The sequence below is a fragment of the Poeciliopsis prolifica genome, unplaced genomic scaffold (assembly GCF_027474105.1).
Source record: "Poeciliopsis prolifica strain line A6 unplaced genomic scaffold, Auburn_PproV2 SCAFFOLD015, whole genome shotgun sequence".
Classification (NCBI taxonomy): domain Eukaryota; kingdom Metazoa; phylum Chordata; class Actinopteri; order Cyprinodontiformes; family Poeciliidae; genus Poeciliopsis; species Poeciliopsis prolifica.
Window position 1 is genome coordinate 2,040,203 of NW_026562390.1, and position 17,477 is coordinate 2,057,679.

The 17,477-nt window shown below is 40.0% G+C and overlaps 1 protein-coding gene across 2 annotated transcripts in view; it reads left to right on the forward strand.

The window, feature by feature from the left end:
• The window catches only part of igsf9a (immunoglobulin superfamily, member 9a), a 53,546-nt gene that overhangs the window by 26,256 nt on the left and 9,813 nt on the right, over positions 1-17,477 (forward strand). The window contains exons 7-16 of one of the 2 annotated variants that reach the window (XM_055040323.1): positions 1,118-1,259; positions 5,890-6,035; positions 8,020-8,162; positions 10,577-10,717; positions 12,114-12,224; positions 13,111-13,261; positions 14,161-14,272; positions 16,008-16,198; positions 16,775-17,001; positions 17,257-17,344. In XM_055040323.1, the coding sequence (XP_054896298.1) occupies positions 1,118-1,259; positions 5,890-6,035; positions 8,020-8,162; positions 10,577-10,717; positions 12,114-12,224; positions 13,111-13,261; positions 14,161-14,272; positions 16,008-16,198; positions 16,775-17,001; positions 17,257-17,344 (1,452 nt within the window). The remainder of the gene's footprint in view (positions 1-1,117; positions 1,260-5,889; positions 6,036-8,019; positions 8,163-10,576; positions 10,718-12,113; positions 12,225-13,110; positions 13,262-14,160; positions 14,273-16,007; positions 16,199-16,774; positions 17,002-17,256; positions 17,345-17,477) is intronic. The other variant, XM_055040324.1, reaches the window with a different exon arrangement.

Genomic DNA, 17,477 nt, shown 5'->3' on the forward strand with positions numbered 1-17,477 from the left:
ACTTTGCACTTGGCAAGTAAGCTAAGTTAGTGTACCTATAAACTGATGTAGCGCTTTAGGGTTAGCATAACTACCTTTTTAAGGTAGTAGTGTCTGTTAATGTAAGCGTCAAAATATGTTAGGAAAACATGCTGGTCGTTTTAAAGGTCTTCTTTTTTCTTACGTGACAGAAGTTCACCTCATTTTTTCGGATGTCTCCTGTATTTATGACTAATTCCCATTGGTAAGAAAATGTCCACATGGAAGAAACTAGATTTCAGCTCCAACTTTCTTTACCCACTAAACTTTTTACCCCAACAATAATCATCTTGAGGCCCAGAAACTTGACAAAACCAGAACAAACCCACGCAGAAAATAATTCCTGTTATGTTGCAGCTGTCTCCTTTCTGTCATTGTTTGGGCCCAACCCATTCGTTTCAAATAACCACTTCCCACAGGTGTCATAGTTTGATTTTCTCCTTGTCTTTGTGTATTTTCCAGCCCGTGAGACTGCCCGCTCTTCCTTTATTAGCTTCCACCACCGCCGTGTTTCTCTCAGTCTCGTGTCTATATGCGGAGCGGTCCAACGTCTTCCCTCTGTCAGGTGTCAGCTTGTTGTCAAATCTTCTTCAGACCCTCCAGCTTTTTAAACTTCACCTGCTTTAGTTGCTGTTTTTGTGCATTTTGGCCAATTCTGTGAATAAGCATTTGGGTCTTTACTTCCTTAATGTGGTTATGCAAGAAAATATGCTGAATAAAATTTCAAATTGATTTAAACAGTTGAAGAGAAAAATAGCTCTTCAAATTAAAAAGTTATTTTTCCTTAAATCTAGTAACCGTCTTTGCCTTTTTTGCCGGAAAACAAAAATTTGTCCTCCAGAAGTTTGCATCGTCTTGTTTTGTAAAGGTTTTAGGTTGAGATCGCTTTGAAAGAAGGTCAATGAACTATAACTGCTTTCACACAACTGAAAAACTGGAAAGTTTTGCACAAAAAAGTTCCAAAAATCATGAAATATTAGCCGCTTGTTTAAAATGTTGCCACTCACTTATAAGATTTAAATGTTTGATTTTCTACGCAGATTTTGAAGTTTCTTCACAAAACAGAAGCATAAAAACTCCGTCATTCACTTCTGTTCAGGTCCGCCTGTCATCATCATTCCTCCTAAAGACACAACCCTCAACATGTCCCAGAATGCACTGCTGCAGTGCCAGGCGGTGGCCGACCCTCCCAACATGACGTACGTGTGGCAGAAAGCTGGAGAAAACGTCCATCATATCGAGTGAGTGGCGTACTTTCTTATCTCGGTTTTACTATACACAAAAGCTGCTTCAAGCTAAATCTACAAAACCATTTTCTAAAAGCCTGTTAGGTTGGATGACAAACTTTTCCTCCATTTGTGGCTTTAAAATTGATGGTTTTGACCTTCTTTCTGTCTCTCCTGTGCTGCAGGAGCAGAAGTGCTTCTTATATGTCTCTAATGTTCTGGGATCATCTATTCTTGTCTTATTCCGCTTCTAGTCGATGTAAATAAAAGCTGCTAAAGGCAGAATTGCTCTGTAGTCTGACTGAAACTTCGCTCTTGTGATATAAAATATGTATTTATGTTTTATTTTGTTCCTTACAAATAAAAATGAGCATAAGTTTACATTGTGACTATATTTTTGGATGCGTTTCTACCATATTTGAACATCTGGACTGCTGAATCCCTGCAGCTCCACCAGTTATTGTCAAACTCTGGGACTAAATGGCCCCAAACACCAAAGTCTGACCATTCGTATATTTGGTCTAGTTTGTGGTGCAGATATCCTTTTTATCCTTTTACACTAGAAATAAGACAAAGCAAACTTAGAAGTAAGTTTTCATTAAGATATATAATTCTTTATCATTGATGAAAAAGTTCCATTGGCAGATTATTTCACTGATGGGGAAATTGTCTCATTAGTGACATAATCTGCCAATGGAACTACAACTGGGTTGCTAGGTGACTGGCTGGGGTTGCTAGGCAACGGCGCAGTGTAATAATCTACCATCGGACCTAAAACTTTTTCATCCATATCAAGAAATTATTGGCTTAAAACCAGATCCTATATCCTGGTGAAAAGTTGGTAAGTGAATGCTTCATGTTGATGAAGAAGAACTTGTTCTGTTGGCTGATTATTTCACTTATAACGAGACATTTTTCACCATGTGATAATAATAAAGACTTAATAAAAAAAATAAAAAAAACTATTATCTTGTAAGTTCGTTTTGTAGAAACGAGACCAAAAACACTTGGTATTATTTCTAATGTTTCTAGTTGTGGTAGAGCTCACCTTACCTCACTCTCACAGCGGGTCACTCCAACTGTCCAAAGCCATAAAAAGGTTTTTTAAGCCTTTCCAGATTAAGTGTTATGCCTAGTTTGCGTGGCAAGTTTGTTATTCATATTTTTGTCCAGATTTTGTTGTCAAATGAGGACGCAGGCTGTTTAATGTGACAAAGCACAGTGATGGAAACACTGAGAAAATACCATCAGCTGTCTTTTTATTGTTTTTCTTTTTTCCTGTTAAATATAGTCCACAAAATATTGCTATTGCTTCACTCCAGTCGGCCATGTTTGTTTTCTCTGAAGTTGACCTTGAGGTTTTAAAAGATTTTCCACCTGAATGTTTGTGAGTGAAATCTGTGTGTGTGTGTGTGTGTGTGTGTGTGTGTGTGTGTGTGTGTGTGTGTGGTGTGTGTGTGTGTGTGTGTGTGTGTGTGTGTGTTGTGTGTGTGTGGTGTGTGGTGTGGTGTGTGTGTGTGTGTTTGCTCCTGCGTTGTGACACTACAGGACCAAGCTTCTTATGCTTATGTTTTTTACTTTTATTGTCCTGTGTCTCGTCGTTCAGGTTTTGAAAATCTCATCAAAAACACAAAATATTTTTGGTCCAGTTTCTAATGCAGATTTCTTAATTTACTTAAAATAAGAAAAAAACTAGATTACAAATAACTTTTAAGCAGATTATTTCACTTATAAAATGTAAAAAATGTTTTCAGTGAAATAATCTGCCAATGGAACTTGTACTGGTTGCTAGGTTTAGCTAATACTTTACCATCAATATTAAGGAATTATTGAATAAAAAAAAGAACATATTTCTTGCTGAAATGTTACTTGTAAGTTAGTTTGGTCTTATTTAAGATATTTACACTAGAACTAGTCCAGAATTGTTTGTAACATTTTGTGTTTTAGCAGGTCGGGGATTAAAGATGGTCTTTGTGTGGCTGGTTTAAAAAAAAAACGGGTTAATGATTCACCAGTTTAAGGTGATTCAGCTGTGCTCACCCCAGTTTCTCGTGTTTAATTTCATCGTAAAAAAGCGCAAAGCGTGCAGCGAAGAAGGAGTTTGTTAATGTTTTACTGGGAGACGGAGGATCTGAGTGTAAACGGTTGTGATTACCAGCGTTCGCCATCCAACAGCTGCTGAATATGGCAGAGGTCAGACGAGCAGATGGGGGTGAAGAGGGTTGGGGTAATTTCCATTAGGGCTCCCCTCGTTAGCGTTTCTCCATTGAACACATCGCGACTCATTACAGTCGAGCTCAGGTTAATTCTCTACACGATTTTAATGAGGGAAGAAATTCAGAGGGGCATTTGGAGTTGATGTGCAGGAAGTAGCAGGCAACACTGGAGTTCAAAACGTGAAGATGATTTAATTATCTGTTACTAGAAAAATTAACTCCTTTGGAAGTTTGGGTGAAAAAATAGTCGAGGAAATCCAGGTTTGAATTTTTACCTTCAAGTTTTCACAACTTATTTTGATGAGTTTGGGGTGAAACCCAAAGACTTTTATGAGCCTAAACATAAAAGTGAAAATGGCAAAAAACAATCATAAAATAAAACAGAAACAGAACATATGGAAGAAGGAAGGAGTGCAGGTCAACAAAAGAAAGAGAGGAAAGGAGCAATGGGACAAAAAATTGAAAACCAAAGGAAGAAAGAAAAAATGGAAGGAGGGAATGTAGGAAGAAAAGGGAATAAAATGAAAGGAGGTGTCATGGAAAAAACAATTTCACCAAGCACTGTCAGGTGAAATCACCCAATCAGGTTTATTCATATATTGTGCACAACACAGAGAGCTTGTAGGACAATCAATAATGAAGCAGGTCTGGATGAAAAGCTCCTCCATGCAGAGACTCTTCAGTTTTATACCAAGGATAATAAATTCAAAACATGGAGAGTCAGTCTGGTTCTGATGCAGATGTAGAAACAACTTCCAAACGTCTACATGTGACCCAAATGGTTGTGGTGACAGTTCACAAGCATTTCATACAACATGATCAGCAGATGATAAATTTTTGTAATTTTTCCACCACAAAGCAAGCAAAAAAACGGGAGGAGGCAAAAAAGGAGAAAAATGAAGAGAAGGAGAGAAGGAAAAAATGACAAAAGGAAGAAAAGTGGGAAAGATAGAGAGGTGCAAGAACTGAAAGAATAAAGGAAGGAAAGACTGACTGAAATATTTTGGAAAGAAAACAAAGGAAGGCAGAAAGGATAAAGGAAAGGATGCGAGGAAGCAGGAAAAGTAAAGACAAAAAGAAAATTGTCATTTTTTTAAAACATCCTTGAATTAAAGCGTCGTTCTGATCCAAGGTAAGCAGCCGCCTGAATACGACAGGAAAACCTTGTGTTGGCCGTTTCCCGACGCCGCCGTTGGCACGGCCAGAACCGGGTCGGGCCGTGAACGGCTGCCATTCCTCCGCTGTGGAGCAACAACACGATGAACTCAGGAGATTTACTGCCGGGCAGGACGGATCCACGTGACCCACACGGTCCCACTGCTTCTGCCGCTGCTGGGAAAATTAATTCACAGCAGAGCTGGGACTGGAGGAACTGGGGGAACTGGGAAGGCTCTGGTCACACCTTTTCTTCTCTCCATCAGTTTCCTGCTGTTTGTTTCCCTGGAGAACATCTGTTACTGTCTGACACACATTATCCTTAAAAAGCCTTAAATTCATGAATTATAGATTAAGGCATTAATAAAATATTCACATATGAAAATTAAAGATTTTTTTAATCAGGCCTTAAATTCACATATGTAAAATTAAGGCCTGAAATATATTTGGAAAACCTTGATTCCATGAATGAAAATTAAGGCCTTTAAATGTCTTAAAAATTAGAATAATTTCATGTACCTACAATTCAGGACTCAAATGACTAACAGTTTGTTTTATGTACAGAAAATTAAGGCCTTAGAAAGTCCTATAAATTCAATTCACATGTTTAAACTTTAGATCTGAAATATCTTAAAAATACTAAAACCTTTTAACGGAAAATTAAGACCTTAAAATAGTCAAATCTGTGCATCTAAAATTAAGGTTTTAAAAAGTCTTGGAAAAAAGAAACCCAACATATCGGAGGCAATACTAAACTTTAAATATTTTTCACCTTTCTTTTGTCTTGTCAAAATTTTCCATGCCTTTAATTTTGATTTGATCTCGTATTTGTAGCTTTTTCTCTACTGAACTTTTCTGTCAGGTAAAAGTTTGAGCCGTGCACACGTCTTCATCGTGTTCTGCAACTCGAGGCGGTAAAGACAGCTGCTAACCAGCTGCTAGTTAGGCGGCTAGTTTTTTGGCTCATCGTCATTTTGGGTTGTTGCAACAACGGCGACGAAAGTTTCAACATTTTTCTTGACGTCATGTTTTTGCCATGTCTTATTGTGAGCCCCAAATATTCCCTTTTTTTTGTCTTACATTAAATTGGAGGTGACATTAAAAGGTCTTACAAGGCCCTGAAACTTGCATAAACCCTGCTGATAAAGTGATACAAAAACATGTTTTCATTACAGCGTCCCTTGTTGACATAATCAAACCTCCATTGCTGTGTTTTGGTTTGTTGTTCAGATAAACTCTCTGCACGCCTGATGTGATGGGTATTTCCTGTGCAGGTCCCTGAAGTCGCGCGTCAGGATCCTGGTTGATGGAACGCTGCAGATCTTCCGTTTGCTGCCAGAAGACTCCGGGAACTTCACCTGCATACCGACCAATGGGCTGCTGAGCCCGCCCACCGCCTCCGCCATCTTAACTGTGATGCGTACGTAGCGTTTTAAATGTTTGAAATTATTTCCTGATGAAGGGAAATGAAGCTGAAGGTTTTGCTGCTGCTGCCGGTGATTAAAGACAGAAATTTACTGAACTCGGCAACATGAGGAGGTAAAGTAGAAGAAACGTCTCGGTTGATTTGAATTTGGGTCCAGTTTTCACTGAGCTGCAAACTGAACCCAAAGGAGGAAGGAAAGGAGGGCTACATATGGGGAGTGAAGAAAGAAGGACAAAAGGAAAGAAACTAAAGAAAACAAAAAGTTGGTAGAAAAGTAAGGAAACTTAAAAAGATGGGGGAGAAAGAAAGGAAAGATGGATAAGATGAAAGAAAAGACACTGAAAATAAAATGAATTAAGTTAAAGTTTGGATAAGAAAGGATGGGAAGAAAAATGAAAGACAAAAAATGGGAGAAGGAAAATAACCTAAAAACAGAAGAAAGGAAGGTAAAAATGAGGGAAGAAAAGAGTGGAAGAAAACATGGAGTAAAAAAGGAAGGGAACAAAATCAGGAAACGAAAGAAAAATTGACAGAAATGTAACGCCACTAATTTAGCTCAATATTTATCGTTGGGGGAATAATGTGCAGTTCACAGCACCATTTTCAGGATCTACTTTCCACATCAAATGTAACAGGATTTATTTAAGTAATTCAAGCAACAGGAAACCCTGAGCCACTTCAGAGTACAATAACAGACCGTAGCAGATTAAAGTTACCAACCCATAAAGTCCTTAAATTACATCTTTCCCACTCAACCAATTACGCCTCACTGCACTGGTTTAGTGTAGTGAGGCGTATTGATTATTGATGCCGCTCTCTGGATCCATACGCTCTTCATCTTCTGACTGCAGGCCAGGACAAACATCCACGTCGTTGTTTTTTCAGATTTTATTTAATAGACGGAAACCTTTAGAGAACGGCTGAAGTCGAAGTGACGATTTTCTTTTTTTATGTGTTGCAGGAATACCCCAATACTCAACTTATTAAACTTTTACCAGTAGTTTTAGAAAACTGGCTAGCTGAAGCTAATCGTGTATTTGTTGCACACAGTTGACTCAGGCTTTAGAGCAAACTGACTAAACTATTAGGTGGATTTTTACATTTAAAAATGATTTAAACCAACATTATTTTCATCAAACAATGCAGAAAATGGAGTTAAAGTACTGGTACTCATTAATCTAATCTTTCTCAACCACAATTAAAAGTTGCTCTGGCAAAAGTTAAAGTACTTGGGTAAAAAAATTTCTCTTTTAAAATAAATACTTCTTTATTTCCTTTATGCATTAAAAAGTGCATGTTCAAAAGGTTGCTGGTGTATGCAATAGAAAATGCCAAATTTTCAGTTTGTTTGCTTGTTTGTTTGAAGGGTAGCTGTTTCTCTGTTGGCAAAGAAATGCTCATATTGTAGTATAATTAATCATTTCGTTTCCTTGCGGCTTCATTGTTTTCCTCTGAAAATACATTATCCTCAGCTCAGCTGGATGTCAGAACAAGCAAGCGATAGTCTGCAGATTCTCTCTGCACACAAACAGCAGGCTGCATTTAAAATTACATTATTGATCCAGAGGGGAATTCAAATATTGTTTTAACTCAAGATTCTTCAAGAAGGTTATGGCAGATAGTGATGGCTGATTTTATGTAAAGTCCTTTACATCAGGCCATTGTCCACATAGAAGTTTATATATTTACACTCATGGCATTTATTTCCTCTCCATGCGGCTGGCAAAGAGCAATACGATCTGTTGCCTCTTCAGCAGTTATTTTTATACAGGTTGTCTCTGAACAAGGAGTTTATCTTCTGAGCATAGAAAAAGAAACTTGTGATAATTTTGATTTGGAGATGAATAAGTCCTTGACTTTTTGTGTGAAACAGATCTAATGTTTTCTTTGGTAGAACTGTTGGAACATTAGTAGGTTACTGAGGCGTGATTTAGCTTAAGACTTTAATAACTCAGGTTTGTGTTTTAACTACGCTTAGACCCAGCCAAGGCTCTCCAAATGCCCGAGGAAACGTACCTACCCACAGGTATGGGCGGCGGGATCCGATGCCCGGCGGCAGCTCAGCCTCCGCTGCTGCGTGTGGATTGGATAAAAGACGGAGAGCCTCTGGATCTGTCTCTGGTAATAAGCAATAATCTCACGATTTGGTGAAGTTTTCCTGTGCAGTGCTCAGTTTCAAAAATAAGCAAATTTCTGTGCGTCATTATGTTGTCAACAGCAGTTTAAATGATGGTGGTTCCAGGTAAAGTGGATGAATCTATTCATTCTCCCTCAGCAGAGCTGCATTTTACCCTCCAGTAGATGTTTTGAAGGATTTGCAGAAATGAAGTTATTGGCGTGTCTGCTTCAGGCTGGGAAGACGTGCGTGTGTGTGCGTGTGTGTGCGTGTGCGTGTGTGTGTGCGTGTGTGTGTGTGTGTGTGTGTGTGGGGAGAAAAAAGTAAACATCCTTGTTTTTTCAGTGGTATTTAGGAGGATAGTAGCAGCAGGTAGGATCCCCTACAAGGCTGTAAAAACTGTTTTGTCATAATTTTTTCCTGCTTTTTCTGTCACACGTAAATGTTTCAGATCAACAAAATTTGAGATAAAAATGAACTTTTAATTATGATTTTATCTATTATAAAACTTCACACCTTTTTCAATTTGTTTGGTTCTCATTCATAACTTTTCTGATTCTATGCGTTATGATGCTGTTTACACAGAAGTTTATTTTTTTGGCTATATGATTTCTTATGACGTTTATGTCCTCTCCATATGGCTGGCAAAGAGCAATCCGATCTGTAACCTCAAAAAAAAAAAAAACACCTGTAGGGCTTCCTCTGTTTGTCTCTGAACAAGAAGTTTATCTTCTGATCACAGAGAAACAAAGTTGATGTGATTCTTTTGCAGGTGATGTCTTGATTTGCCACTCCTCTAATCTTTTTCTCCATTCGCCGGTCAAGATTTAATTCTGGACTCTGGCTGAGCCGCTCCAAGTTTTTCAGAAATAGAACATTAAACATAAATCTGCCAGAGATCTGAACAATTCTGGGTTTAGCTGTGAATAAATATGTATGTAAGGGAAGGATATCCTCTCTGACATTCCCTCTGCTCATGATGGAAATTTCCTGCCGGCTTTGCAGCAGAAGGCCATTCAATCACATACATTTTAATGGATGAGGGTAATGTGTTCAGTCTTAAGAGCTCTGGAAGCAATCCCTCAGGAATTCCTCACCTCCGTGTTTTCCCCGACTTTCCCTTCGATCTTCCTCCCCCCTGTAATGAGTGGGGGACCCATTACAGATTAGAACTTCCCTTCTCTTCCCTTTTACTTTTCCTGATTGGAAAACCGCTTCTCCTCTTATTGGTTTAAGGGAAAAGTTAAACTTTGGTTTTTCTTAAGAAGCGTCCGGCGTTTCCTCCCATCTGTATTTTTGACACTGGGAGCGATGAAAGTGTCAGAGAATGAGATGCACGGCAGGAGACTGGTGCTGTTATTCTGCCAATTATTCCGATCCTGCCGCGGCGATACTTACGGCTTCAATCCGCGGAGAATAATGGCACTTTTGGCTTCATTAAGCAGCCAAGTGGAGAACTTCCTGAACGCAGCGAAAGCTTTTCACTGAAGGCGTAATGGAAAAAAATCACTTTGAGTGCTTTTAATTCTGTTTCTCAAAAACTGATTATGAAACCTGAAAAGTTTGATTGAAATAGCCAGAAAGTGTATATATTTTTATGTTTTTTGTGATTTTTATTGGAGGTAATGTTCTTTTTTTCACCAATGCCAGATGGATGAAAATGCATACCTTAGGAGAAAGAATAAAAAAACATGACAGAAACGCCTCTCAGGTCCAACACCTCTTCGTAGTTTCTCACATTTTTTCTCTTCCCATACATCCAGGTGAATGTGACTGAATTATAATATCAATGAAATCACATTTATGATGCAATTCAACTGAAAAAGGGACATTTCTACATTATATTGGCCAAAGATAGATGCATTTTAACCATTTATAGATTACCATTATATCGGTTTGGCTTTTTTTTGTAATGACACATATAGGCAACTAATTTCTCTATGTCACATGAGTCAAACTTAAGGTCCTTGGGCCAAATCTGGTCCACCACAGCGTTTCATGTGGCCCCCTAGATTCTAGAGTAAACACAAAATATACTCAAGTATCATGTTATCAATCAAATCAATGCAGTTTTCATCTGTTTACTGCCACATTATATAAATTACTGCAGTTTCTTGATAATTATCATGGATATTAACTGAAAATTAACAAATTCAAACACTTAAGTAGGAGTTTATTGCAGATTCTTCTCAAAAATTGTCAATAATTTCTTACTTGTACTAAACTGCTGGCTCGTTTTCAATTGATATCAGATTATAATGGTCCATGATTTCTACAACGAGTAATAAAGTCACATTTACTGTTTATAATGCGTAAATATTTCCAAATTATTAAAACACTTTGACTTTTCTTGTAAAGAATTACAAAAACGTCGAGACAGGACAAAAGAAAGAAGTTCAGTTGTGCGCCTTTCTTCCAGTATCCGGGATGGACTCTGAAAGCCGACGGCTCTTTGGTCATGGCGACGGTCAATGAAGACGCAGCAGGCACCTACAGCTGTACTCCATACAACAGCTACGGCACCATGGGCCCATCTGGACCCACCAGGCTGGTTCTGCAGGTCGGTACGAACACAAAGCAACGCGGTTCACCTGCCCAAAGGTCACACTTAACGAGAACCACCTCCAAGCTCATTTCACCCAGTAATAGATTTAATAAATACTGCAAAAACTAAAATTTCTACTATAAATATGGGTAACACTTTTATTTGACTGACACAACACTGTCATAAACATGATTTAACTCTTCTTATAACACTGTTATTGTCATGACGTGTCAGTAAATGACACTTTAAATGTATGTTTTTATAAAACTTTGCATTGAAAGTGTCATTATTTACCAAATAATGCAAACTTGACACTTTTAATGGACTTTTAATGCAACTTTTAGTGCAGTTTTTTTTTTTTTTATTAAAAGTGTCATTATTTACAAAATTACACTTTATGACAACATTTATAAAGACTCCTTCATGTTTATAACCGGTGCTATGTCATGTTTATGACGGTGTAATGTCAGTCTTGTGCACAGCCCTTCTAATAAAGTCTTATCCAAATATCTTAGTACATTTTAAATAAAAATAAACTGATATACAAGTAACTTTTCTGCAGAAAAATTAAAGCTTGTTTTAAGTTAATCATTCCTTAATATTGGTTCCACTTGCAGATTACTTATAAGATATTTTTCCCATATTATAAGTGAATTAATTCACTTTTCATCAAAATTAACTAATTATTGACTTAAAAAGTTCTTTTTTTTTTTCTTGCTGAAAAGTTGAAAACATTTACATTAGAAACTTCTTGACAATTTGTTACATCGTAAGTATTTTATTGGGACTGACCTCGACTGACCAACACAAACGTGTGTAAAGTTGTGAAGTAAAGAAAAAAAATTTCCTACCTAAAATCCTGGCCTTTGACTAGGCCATTCTAACACATGAAAAGTTTCGTTGCAGCTCCTCCAGAGTCACTTTGAGTCTCTCAGCTGCTTCCTCAGATCACTTCTGTGTTTTAAGTTGGCGGCCATGTTGTGATAGTTTATGCTAATTGGTTGCTGTGGTAATTAGAGGAATACCAGAAGAAATATGGACATAATGAGTTTTATTTGTATAAAAAATGTGTAGAATTACTACTGTTTACCATCTTGATTTGTTTTTCGACTTATTCGACACTTAAATTAAATCTTTCTATTCACATCAAGCATGATGACTTTTCTCACTGTGTATTGAGAAGAAACGTTTTCTTGACCTTTTCCCGCCGACCTGTGAGGCTCTCCCACATTAACAGAAGTCAACTTCGCCCGACTACAGCGATGTCACTTAGCGGGGGAGTTAATTGTGCGGCTAATCCTCTTGTTATTAAGATAATGTAGTCCAAGGCGGCGGTAATCCAGTCTGGAAATGCCTGGTTTTGCTTTGCTGCGATGTCCTTGATTCAGCCTTCTGCGTTGGCGTTTGGCAGGACCCCCCGTCATTCAGCGTCACTCCAGCCGAGGAATACAGGCGGGACGCCGGGAGGACGCTGCTCATCCCCTGTCAGGGAAACGCAGTCGCAACAACCACCTGGAGCAAGGTAAATCTGACACCCATAAAGCAAAATAAAAATATTCTAAATGAAAACATACATGCTTTTCTTTAACCACAAGCTGCTTGTCTCTCTATGAAGCAAAGAAACGTCTAAGAAATGTTACCAAAAGCCTAAGAACAGATAATTAAAGGCTTGATTTGGTGGGGAAACGCCTGGGTTGCCATTGTGAGACCCAACTCTTCACTGGCGGCCATTTTGATAGACTGTATCTTTCCATCCATCCGTCCGTCTTAAGTATCCTTTGGCTAGAAAGTTTTCTCCTCTCTGAAAGCTTCGTTGACGCTTCTTCAATTAACTGACTTCCAAATCCTCCCAGAGTTTCTCTGCTGCGGCTGAGGAAATGACGAGGAGGTTTAGAGTGTTGGAGATGAAATGTTCCCTACAGCAAGATGCAGCTCAGTAATTTCACACACTCGCCTTTGGCGATCCAGTCAAAGCCCAAAGGATTTCACACAATCCCCTGTGATCTATTATCCACATCGTCCATTTCACCTGGATAGAAACCACATTATGGGGATAAAGACCGGACCGCCTCCAAGAAACGGGCAGAGAAACACCATCCAAAGGGATGACGAGTGGGAGCGACCAGTCTGGAAACACTTACTTTAAATTCTTTCAATGACTATGTAAAAAATAAAAATATAAATATAAATAACTAAGCTTTAAGGCACCACTAAAGTTGTATTTTTCTTGAAAGTGGCCACATTTTGGCAGATCATTTATATGTTTTTCTGGGTAATAAGCCAACATAAAGTTGCAGAAAATCATTGAGTGAAAGTAAAAGATACGTAATTTTGTAAAATCTGAAAGTATTTTAAGATTTCTGCTCGATGTAAATTACTTTACTGTTGTTTTTCTTTTTTTTATTCAGGTTGACCCGGTTCGTTCTGTTTCTTACTCCATTGAACCCAACGGGTCTTTGCTGCTGCAGCCTCTTCTGAAGGACCACCAGGGGGAGTGGGAGTGCAGCGTCTCCAACCGCGCTGCATCCGTAGAGACCCGCACACGAGTCTTTGTCCTGGGTAATCCCTCCTTAAAGTGACAGCACACGTTTCAGGAGATCAGTAAAATACACAGCAAACATGCTAACATGACAGCAGAAATGAACACACACAATCTCTGGTAGGGAAGCTGGATGTCCAAAATGCCCTATGCAAGTATTCTGATGGAAAGTTTGGTAGAAGGAAAAAGTTCAACAGAGGAAACAATGGACCCATGTAGAAACCCTTCATTCACCCCCTTTTAAGTAAACCATTACATTTGCTGAACAATTCTCACATGGCTGCTGTGCATCTTCTTTTACCACATTTTTTCCTTCCACTAAACTTTACATGAGTGTATTTGCATCCAGCGCTCTGAACGGTCATCTTGTTCAGCAGCAGTCTCCTCCCAAAAATAGAAAATACTAAAAAAATATATATTTTTAAAATGTTGTTTGAGATGGTGTATTACGATTACATGATCTACTGCCACATTTTTTCCTTCCACTAAACTTTCCATGAGTATATTTGCATCCGGCGCTCTGAACAGCCACCGGGGGGAGTGGGAGTGCAGCGCAGCAGTCTTCTATTTTTGTCTAAATATTTTATTCACATGGTATATGTCATGATCACTTGATCTACCACCAGTTTTTTTTCTTGCCACTAAACTTTCTGTGAGTATATTTGTATCCAGCTCTCTGAACGGCCATCTTTTTTAAGCAGCTTTCTTCTTTTTTGAGATGGTTACATGAGCAGTTTCCTGTGTTGCTCTTTTCCTGTGTTGCTCGGTCCACCTGGACCAGCCGGTGCCTCCGCGCCGCCTCCGATGTATAAATGCAGAACTTCAGTAGATGCTCCTCTGACCTTCTGCTCCGTCAGGTATCTGGAGCGCTGGCCCGTTTCCACCAACTCCTCTCCTCTCCTCTCCGCTCTCGCTGCAGGAACCAGTCCCCACGCGGCCGCCGCGCTGTCCGTCTCTCCCGGGCCGAGCCGGGCCAACCTATCCTGGGAGGCCGGCTTCGACGGAGGATCAGCGCAGACGTTTTCGGTCTGGTGGGTGTGAAGCCGCCCGCTTTCCTCTCGGGCCGTAACCATGGCAGCCATCGACAGCCCCAGAATTGCTCTATTGATCTCGGGGATGAGGAATTCATTTATCTGCTATCACCCCTCGGCGGAGCGGAGTGTAGCTTTACGACGCTTCGGACCCGAAACCATCGAGGAGGATACAGAGCGACCGATAAAAGCCGACGGCTTGTTTCTGCTTTTATCAGGGAGTTTATTTGGGGTTTTATGTGACAGAACGAGCTGAGAAACGGATCCGGATTCAGACAAACTTCACTCAACCAGAACAGGAATAAAACTCATTTTTGTTTTGGGCCAATCCAGATCAAGAACGCTCTTAAAGGGCCGGTTCCGCCAGAATGTATTGATAAAACCGGTTCTCATTTTTAAATCCTTAAAATGTAATATTATTGTTGAACATCTTTTCAGGCCCTTCAGGATTTTGTGATGTTTTTTGTCATTTTTTGTGATTAAAAAAAATGAAATGGTTTGATTCTAATTTGTAAAAATTTGCAATATTTTCACTTAAGTTTGTTCCAAATTTCAGATGATCAGAAGCTAAATGCCGTATAAAACTTACATTCCCAACTTACATTCCCATCTCTTGAAGTTAGGGTTAGGGGGGTTAGGGTTGGGGTAGGGTAGTTGCAATCAGTTTTTTTAGTTTTGTCGCAAATTTTCAATTGGATTCAAGTTTGGTCTTTGACTAGGCCATTCCAACACGTTAATACACATAAAATTAGTCTCTTGAAAGTGAACTTTCAAGAGTCTTCCCATTAACTCTGACTAAATTTTATGTCACTGCTGGAAAAAAAAGGAAGAAAATGCTCCCCCACAGCATGATGCTGCCACCACTGTGTTTCATCATGAGGTCCCCATGTCTTACATGATTCCTGATTTAAAACCCAATTCAAATCCCAAAGATAAATTAAGTTGTCTCACAAATTTCTTAAGAACTGCTGTAGGTGCTCCTGTAGCAGTTCGTATTACAACCAGTCTGAAGAAGCCTCTGACTGAAGACACTGTTTTCCCAACGGCGTCTGTTTTAACACTTATTTGCTCCTATTTAACAGAAAACAACCAGCAGATGTGTTTTGTTGAGCTTGGACTTATTTTCTGTTATTTTTGCATAGAATTTGACTCATTTTCTGCTTTTGTGTTTTGTTTACGCCACCTGACATGGACGAGTTCAGTATATAAACCCAACGGAAAGTATTTAATGGCAGCTTGTTTTCATATTTCCTTCCGTTTACACTTTGTCTTTTAAAGGAACGTATTGCTCTTTGCCAGATGCTTTTCACACGTTTTAAAAAGGGTAGGACAATTGTTGGTAAACAAACTTACTTCAGCGTGAAGTTTTCTTAAAGAATCGAACTACATCACAAAGCTCTCATCTTTTATTTTCAGACTGACGTGAATATTTTCCTGTCGTTCTGAATAGGCTAATGATGATTTTTTTTTCCTCTTAAAAGCCCTGAAGGTCAGATAAAAGCTTCATCTCTGGTAGGAACATGAAAATCACACCAAATTGGAGTTGCGTGCGCTCTGTGCAATATCGGCGATCCATCAGAGCTTGTCTCTGCCGCAAAATCTCCAGCAGATGATGAGCATGAATGATTAATGAAACCTACTTTCCTGTCATGTTTCATACAGCCAGACTCCCAGAAGCCTCTGCTGCTGTTTTGTTCTCACTCCTCCTCTCCTCCCGCTCTCTCCGGCTCCGCAGGGTGAAGAGGACTTCGGTGAGCGATGGCGACGGGAGGCAGGACTGGTTCTCTGTGCCCGTTCCTCCCTCATCCGGCACCAGCCTGCAGGTTTCGGGCCTTTCTCCCGCCACCGACTACCAGTTCAGCGTCTTGTCTCAGAATAAGTTTGGCACAGGGCCTTTCAGCGAGATCGCCACTGCACGCACTTTGGGTCAGTCCAGTTTTCCTAGTTTGCTCTATTTTTTTTTTTTTGTCTCTGCAGAAGTGGAACAAGGACTCTACTGTTAGCAAAAACCTAATATTTATACACAACCTGCTTCTCTCAGTAGCTGTAAAAGCCACAAATTGAAAGTAGGAAAATAAATTTGCCAGTTTTGAAAAAAACTTTAGGAAGAGGTGGTTTGCAAACGGATATGTTTCATGACCGACAGCTGGATCTTACTACTGGAGGAAACGCCAAAGATAGTCTGACTTTCAGCAGGAAAAAAAAAAAACTTTTTTAGGCAAATACTGATAGTTATACTGATAGCTGTCCTCGAAGGCGAGGCCAGCTGCACCCAGGCGTTTTCTGAAAACTCAGAAATGCTGAAATGGCAACCATCAAAGCAACACTCCAGGAAATAGAATTAAAACATGACCCAAAGTGGCTTTTATGTACTGCTGCCCCTTTAATTGTTTTCTCCTCAGTGGAGCTAACGTTAGCTTCTCTTCCAAACGCTCGGGGTTCTGCGTTGATTTAATTGCCTCCCTCTGATGGACTCAAAGTCTCTGATTCTCCCCGCATCAGATCCGCCAGAGAGGAGCATCAAACCGAAGCCCCCCGCGTCGCTGTGGGCTAATCAGAGCTCAGCAGGTGTCATCCTGCAGTGGGCCCTCCCTGACGCCCAGCAGCCGCCCATCACAGGCTTTGTCCTCCAGTCCCGCTCCGCCACCGCCGCAGCAGAGGACTGGTTCAATGTGGAGGAGAACATCAACGCCAGCAGCAGCCACATCCTGGTTAGGGGTCTGCAGAAGGTAACGAGCCGGTCCCTCTGGTTCTGGTTCTGGTTGTGCTGCAGTGTTTGTGGACTACATGACAGTCATCACTTCCATTTTTCATTGTTTTATTCCCTCCCTGTGCCTGTCTCAGCTCCCCCTCCCCTCTCCTGTATGGGTCTACATGAATTCAAATGAACTTCATTAGCATTGCAGACAGCGCCATGTGTTGACAAAGTGTGGTTTCATCCTCAGTGTGTGTGTGTGTGTGTGTGTGTGTGCGTGTGCTTCCAGGACCGTGTGTATGAGCTGCGGATGCTTTCTCGTCGGGGGGAGCTGCTGAGCGAGCCCGGTCCATCAGTCAACGTCTCCACCGCAGGTAGCAGTTTGAGAGAGAGCAGCCTCTCCTCTTCAAAGTGACGCCGTCTCTCCTCAGCGAGAGGAATCAGAGCGAGACCCCTGGGAACGCTGCCCATTTGAAGCACGGCCCATAGAAATAGCTCCACTAATTTTTT